We start from the raw sequence: 6,813 nt of genomic DNA, 5'->3' as shown, positions 1-6,813 counted from the left end.
AGTCGTATCAAATTCGGTCTTAACCTCTTCCATAACAGCGTGCCATATCTCTTGGGCCGCAGCTGGGACCAAGGGTTTGACACCCTTGAAAACCACATTATTCCTCATATTCCAAATCTTCCAGAAACACACAACAGCAATTTGGGCAGTAGTAATGTCTTTCGAAGATACCAAACTAAACAACCAGTCTTCAATGTCACCGGCAGCAGGTAGGCGAAGGCCTAAGGGACTAGAAAAGCAGACCCGTCTCACAAAATCGCACCTGAGAAAAAGATGAAAACTATTTTCTGGCTCAGATTCACATAACGGGCAGATCCCATCATTGATAATACTTTTTTTCCGGAGATTGCTCTTAGTTGGCAGGATATCCTTGATCAGGCGCCAAACGAAATTGCGAACCCTAGGGCTAACCTTTAATTTCCACAGGTGCTTCCACAAAACCTGCCTATTCGTTGAGGAGGAGCTGGGGCCGGATTGACTTTGCATAGCACTGAGCCATCGGTATGCTGATTTGACTGAATACTCCCCATCCGGTGCGTGGTGCCACAAAAGCTTATCATCAGACAAGGTTGAAGATAAAGGAATGCTGCAGATATGCTTTGTCACCTCAGGATTGAAAAGCTCCTTAATTGTATCAATTTTCCAGCAATATATATCAGTGTCAATTAGTGAACTCACCGAATCAGGAACTTGGGGGCTGCAGGTATGCAGAAACCTGGAAGCGTTGGAATCACCTATCTCCCATGATACTTACCTTAGCTCCATTGCCTATTCTCCATCGAGTGCCGTTTAGTAAGAGATCCTTCGCACTTGTAATGCTCCTCCACGCATAACTAGGTTTAAAGGGCTTTTGGACTTTCGAAATGGAGCAGTTTGGACAATAACGACCCTTAAAGACCCGCTCCAATAGGGATCCCTCTGCCTGCAGTAACCGCCAGTATTGCTTCCCAAGGAGACTAGTATTGAAGTCTTGAATCCCACGGAACCCCATCCCTCCATTGCACTTAGCTTTCGCCATATTTTGCCAGCTCACCCAATGGATTTTCCGCTCCCCATCTTTGGATCCCCACCAGAACTTACATAACAGCGCCTCAATTTCTCTACAGCAACTCTCCGGCAGTCTATAGCAACTCATGATGTAGGTTGGAATTGCTTGTGCTACAGCTTTGATTAAGATCTCTTTCCCAGCCCTTGAAAGAAAAGTTTCCTTCCAACCCTTAACTTTTTTCCACACCCTTTCAATAACCATCTTAAACACCTCTTTTTTGGACCTCCCAAATATCACCGGAAGGCCCAAATACCGAGAATGGTGCTGGACCCCTCGAAAACCTAACTTGTTTTTAATTCGGACTTTTTGCTCCTCAGTAACATTCCCACTGAAGGAAATTTCAGATTTCTCGGCGTTGACTAGCTGGCCGGATGCTTGTTGATAGCTCTCCAGGATGTGCCAAATGCGATCTGCTTCTTCTTCGTTGGCGCGAGCAAAAAGAAGACTGTCATCGGCAAAGAATAGATGAGAGATGGTTGGAGACTTGCGAGCAACCCGGATACCGTGAATTCTGCCATCCTCGACTCCCCGCCTCAGTAAGCTAGAAAGAACATCTGCACAGATAACAAACAAATAAGGTGAGAGGGGATCTCCTTGCCGGAGACCCCTATAAGGAATGAATCTACTGCTAGGTTGGCCATTGATCATCACTTGATAGGAGACAGTTGAGATGCACCGGTGGATCAATGAGACAAGAGACGGAGGGAAGTTCATATTTGTTAAGGTTTCCACAACAAAACTCCATTCAAGTCTATCATAAGCCTTGGACATATCCAGCTTGAGTGCCACGGTTCCCTTCTTCCCCTTTTTCTTATTCTTCATCCAATGGAAGCATTCCATGGCAATGAGCGCATTATCCGTGATCAATCTTCCACGGATAAAAGCACTTTGTTCCTCACTAATCACTTCCGGCAGAATACTCTTCAATCTATTCGCTATCGCTTTGGTCGCCGCTTTCATAACAACATTACAAAGGCTAATCGGTCGAAAATCCATCAGAGTGGCAGGTTTCTTTTTCTTGGGGATCAAGGTAATGAAGGTGTTGTTGATATCAGTAGGATTTCGGTTATTGTTGAGGATGTCCAGCACGAAATTGGTCACATCAGTACCGGTGGTTGCCCAGAATTTCTGAAAAAAGAAAGCAGGTAGCCCGTCAGGGCCAGGCGCCTTAGAAGGGTGCATTTGGAAAAACGCCTCCTTCACCTCCTCAGCAGAAAAAGGACTGGCGCAAAAATTGATATGGCTCTCAGAAAGTTTCCTAGGAATCGCTCTACAGACTTCGGCCAGATTTGTGGGGTTGGAGGATTTAAAGATTTCCCCAAAGTATTCCAGCAGAATTTTCTCACATTTAGATCTACCTCGCTGCCAATTACCCTCAGGATCTTTCAGTCTTTTGATCGCATTCGTACGCCTCCGTTGGTCGGCCTTACTGTGGAAGAACTTTGTATTTCTATCACCACTCTCCAACCACACAGCTCGGCTTCTTTGCCTCCATAAAATTTCTTCAGTTTTTAGAAGCCGGTCCCTTTGCTTTTCAAGTGCTTTAAATTGTTGCAATTCCGGCTCCTCACTCGACCATCTAATATCCTCCTGAAGCTTTTTATCAAGACGACCGATTTCCATTCTGATGCTACTAGTCCGGATGTCCCTGAATTGGTGTTGAATTGCCTGCATAGCCGCCGTCTTCAAAGAAACATCTCCTGCAGCCTGTCTCCAGATATTCTTCACAGTTTCGCTGCAAATGGCTTCCTTAGCCCACGCCTCCTCAAACCGAAAAACATAGGGAGAGCGACGATCCTCACTGTCAGTAAGGATGCTGATCCGAATTGCCGCATGGTCAGAGCCAAACCGCTCCAAATGGGACACCTTAGTCTGTGGAAACCGTTGGGCAAAAGCATAAGAACAGATGCTCCTGTCCAGTCTGCATTGGATGTTGTGATCCCCAACTCTCCCATTGGACCATGTAAATGGATACCCCTCAAAATCCACTTCCTGAAGCCCACACACTGTCATTACGTCTCTTCCATAATTAAGTTGTGATGATGACCTTCCATTTCCCCCAATCTTGTCTGAATCAGCCAGTATATCATTGAAGTCACCACACACAATCAACTCACTACTGCCTTCCTCCCACAGATTATGAATGAGATTCCATGTATCTTTCTTTCTTGCCTCAATCGGGAATCCATAGATGCACGCAAGTGACCAGGGCCTGTCTTCATCAGCTTGGGTGCAAAGTCCAGCAACATGATTCTGCGAAAAGGATTTTATTTGAACATCAACACCATCCTGCCACCAAAGGCAGACACCGCCGGCCCTCTCCCTCCCGCTACCAACACAATCCACCGAAACCATGTCACAAAACCGGTACTTCCGTCTCAGTTTCTCTAACTCATCAGCTTTGAGCCTTGTTTCCATGAGGAACACAAGGTGGGGTTTTTCTGTATTGAGAAGCCTGGTAAGGCTTCGAACTGCTCGAGGGTTCCCCAAGCCTCTGCAGTTCCAGCTTATCATTTTCATTGGGATAGGCGGTGTTGGTTTTCCAACACCACCTCTGGTCTATTGTTGTTGTCAACAGTTGTGTTCTCCCCCTGCTTCCTCTTCTTCTCCTCCAAACCACAGTCATCCAGATTTCCTTCGACAATCATGACATCTATCAATTGTCTTTTGCCCCTTTTTGTCCCTTCCACACCGCCATCTGCTCCCTTGAGGTTCTTGGTATTTTTCCGCCTCGTCCACTTCTTCTTCTGTGTTCCCCCCGCCTTCTTCTTACCATGTTCCTACCCAGTTCCATTTGATAGAGCCACCGCTCCAAGGGATTCAGCAACCGATTCGACATCAACCGATTTGAACTGTGACTCTTTGCCTCGATCCTTTTCCTTGTTTGCTGACTGAATAGCCTCGGCATTCTGCATAACTTCATTTTCTGCACCTTTTTCCTTCCCTTTAGCTCCGCAGCGGCTTTGGCTTGAAGAGACATTGAACAACTCGCGACTGCACATGCTGGAGCTGGATTCTTTCCTCCTTCCTTCATCTGTGATTTTTGGCAACGGGGAAGCATGCAACCATTGCCCAAAAGCCAGGTCTTGCTCCTCAAGTTCTTCAAATCCTTCCTCGTTTAAATCCTCCACCACTTCACAGTCTTTCATTTGGTGTCCCATTCTGCCGCAGACGAAGCAGAAAAGAGGAAGTCTCTCATATTTGAACTGCACCCGGATTTTCTTATCTTTGAATGTCACCACCGTTCCTCGCTTAAGGGGCTCCTTCAGGTTAATTAATACTTTGATTCGGAGGAATCTTCCAGTTCTGTGTGCTTCCTTAGAGTCCATTTCTTCAAATGAACCCATGATATTGCCCAACTTTTTTGCCATTGTTTCAGATCTGAGTATGAGTGGGAGATCATAAACTCTGACCCAGAAGGAACTGAAATGCATGTTTAACTCAGAAGGTTGTTCCTCTCCCGAGATCCGTTTTAGCACCAATAAAGCCCGGTCGAAACTCCACGGACCTGTCTTCAAAACATATTCCATGCCTCTCTTAGATCCGAACTTGAAGAGGAACAAGTTCTTGCTCAGATCTTGTACCTCCACTGCATGTTTAAGCTTCCAAGCATTCAACATTGTGGTTTTGAACGCCCGAGAGTTAAAACTACTTTCTATCCATAACTTTCCGGCCACAGTTCTTTGTAGGGATTCGTCTTCAACAATCTCCTCCTCATCTGCCACCACCCCCTCTTCTTCTTCCTTTGACATAGCAAAAGCTTTCCATTTCTCTAGACCACCTGCCATGAGACCGCAACCAGCCAGCACCTCCACTGAAAAAACAGTAGAAAACCCAATCCAAAGATGGGTGAAAAAACCAGAACACCGGGGAGAAAACGCCGTGACCACACAGAAGTTGGATGCGGAAAAACACGATAAGGCTTTTTAGAGAGAGAAGGTCTGCCTTCTCTCTAGAAAGTCACGTGAAAATCCTAGTGACATTAGATAAATATAAATAGGGTTAAATATGCCAGGGGTCCTTATAAATATGCGACCCTGCAATTTTAGTCCCTATAAAATTTTTCTTCGAAGAATGGTCCTCACAAATTTTTCCGTCCCAAACATTGATCCCTCCGGTTAGTTTTCACTAACAGACGCTGACGTGGCACGCCACGTGGAAGACAGCTTGGCAAAAATCTAAATACGTTTGAAATTGCGGGAGTTTTAAACCTCCTCTAAACTAACCCAAAAAAAACAAAAAATTTGATTCTGAACTTTTGTCAAACACCTAGCAAGCAAGTTTGGCATGTCATTTCAACAACTCAAAAACAGGGGCAAAATTTGGATCAGACCATTTTTGCTTGAGCATGTCGTAGAGTCCCATACGGGTGGTGGAATAGAGAACCTGCCGGAGGAAAGTAGCGGAGAGGCAGGAGTAAAGTGCTGCCACACCTTCTTGTTTAACTAGCTTAACAGCAACAAAACCTTTGACACCCATTTGCAAAAAAGATTGAAACTTTGAAAGAATCAAAGGAATTAAAGAGATGGGTTTGTTGGTTTAATTTTGCCCAGAGAATTTTCCGGGAATATTTTGGAAGAGAAATAATAAAACAGTCTGTTTTTGATTTTGTGATTAGGTGAATGTAATGTAATGGAATAAACGGAATCAAATTATTAGGAGGTGAATAATTGGAGTTTAGGTTGAGAATGAAGATCAAAGACTATGAAAAAATATTGAGGAACGTTGGGGGTTTGAGAGATGTGACAAAGCAAAAACGGTGTTGGAATGAGAGAGAAACAGAGGTTTGTGTTGTGGGGTTAGATTGGTTTAGGGAATTTATAGCAAGTGTGTTTTGAAGGGAAGGAATGATTTTGAGGAAGGTGGCATTGTCATGTTCTCACATAAGCCACATGGTTGCAAAATAGAAACCCTCCAATTTTCCCCAATTATTAAACGCGTTGTAGGATATAGGAACCCTCCAATTTAATTTTTAGTAATTTAGACTTTTGAATTGCTTCTTGCCATTGCAGTGCATAACCAGTTTTATTTTTGGAATGCAAAGGTAAAAATTGTTTACGAGGTGTTTAAGAAAAATTCAGAATTAATATTTTTGTTCTTTTTTTTCTTTAGTTAGTTTAGAGGAGGCTTAAAACCCCCGCAATTTTAAACTTTTTTTTGATATTTGCCAAGCTGTCTTCCATGTGGCGTGCCACGTCAGCCTCCGTTAGTGGAAACTAACGGGAGGGACCAAAGTTGGTGACGGAAAAATTTATGAGAACCATTCATTAAAGAAAAATTTTAGAGGGACTAAAATTGCAGGGTCGCGTATTTATAGGGACTAAAATCGTATTTAACCCATAAATATGTATTTAAAGTTTAGAGAAAAAAAACTTGTATGCAATGTTTTTACTTTTACTTAAACACTGTTGCAAGTCAGTGTGAATAAATCAACATATTTTTGTTGCTCTAAATTACATTTTACAAAAGACAAATAACCAAAACTTAGGAGAGAATCTCCAAACATTGCATTTATGCATACACACTTCATACCTCTTTATGCATATAAACTTTGGAGCTTAATCCTGGCATATGTAGTACAAAGTAAGCATCACAAATGCAACTCTCATTACTAAGTTTTCTTCTTCTTCATATAGTTTACGAGTGAAGCAGAGTAGCTGCATAGAGCTAAGTCCATGATATCTCTCAATGCCATGATGATGTAGTAATATTTTTATATTAAACCTAAATAACTAAGGTGTGTGCACATACCTGACTGCACCGGT

The 6,813-nt window shown here is 43.3% G+C and overlaps 1 protein-coding gene across 1 annotated transcript; it reads right to left on the bottom strand.

The window, feature by feature from the left end:
* Positions 1 to 3,828: 3,828 nt before the first annotated feature.
* Positions 3,829 to 5,527, bottom strand: LOC131625674 (uncharacterized). Its single transcript, XM_058896514.1, has 2 exons — positions 5,416 to 5,527; positions 3,829 to 4,862 (listed from the first exon to the last, which is right to left on the bottom strand). The coding sequence occupies exons 1-2, from the start codon at positions 5,525 to 5,527 to the stop codon at positions 3,829 to 3,831; spliced, it is 1,146 nt and encodes a 381-aa protein (XP_058752497.1).
* Between the last annotated feature and the right edge of the window lie 1,286 nt (positions 5,528 to 6,813).

This window comes from Vicia villosa, unplaced genomic scaffold, assembly GCF_029867415.1.
Source record: "Vicia villosa cultivar HV-30 ecotype Madison, WI unplaced genomic scaffold, Vvil1.0 ctg.000233F_1_1, whole genome shotgun sequence".
NCBI classification, from domain to species: domain Eukaryota; kingdom Viridiplantae; phylum Streptophyta; class Magnoliopsida; order Fabales; family Fabaceae; genus Vicia; species Vicia villosa.
Note: the sequence above shows the minus strand (reverse complement) of the source record. Positions and strands in the feature narration are given on the sequence as shown.

What these genes read in the sequence shown, in the direction of transcription:
- LOC131625674 (XM_058896514.1), bottom strand. Translation starts at nt 5,527, where the DNA reads ATGGGTGTCAAAGGTTTTGTTGCTGTTAAGCTAGTTAAACAAGAAGGT. An exon ending in GGTTCTCTATTCCACCACCC is followed by an intron (nt 4,863 to 5,415) that starts GTATGGGACTCT and finishes CTGTTTTTTCAG; the next exon opens with TGGAGGTGCTGGCTGGTTGC.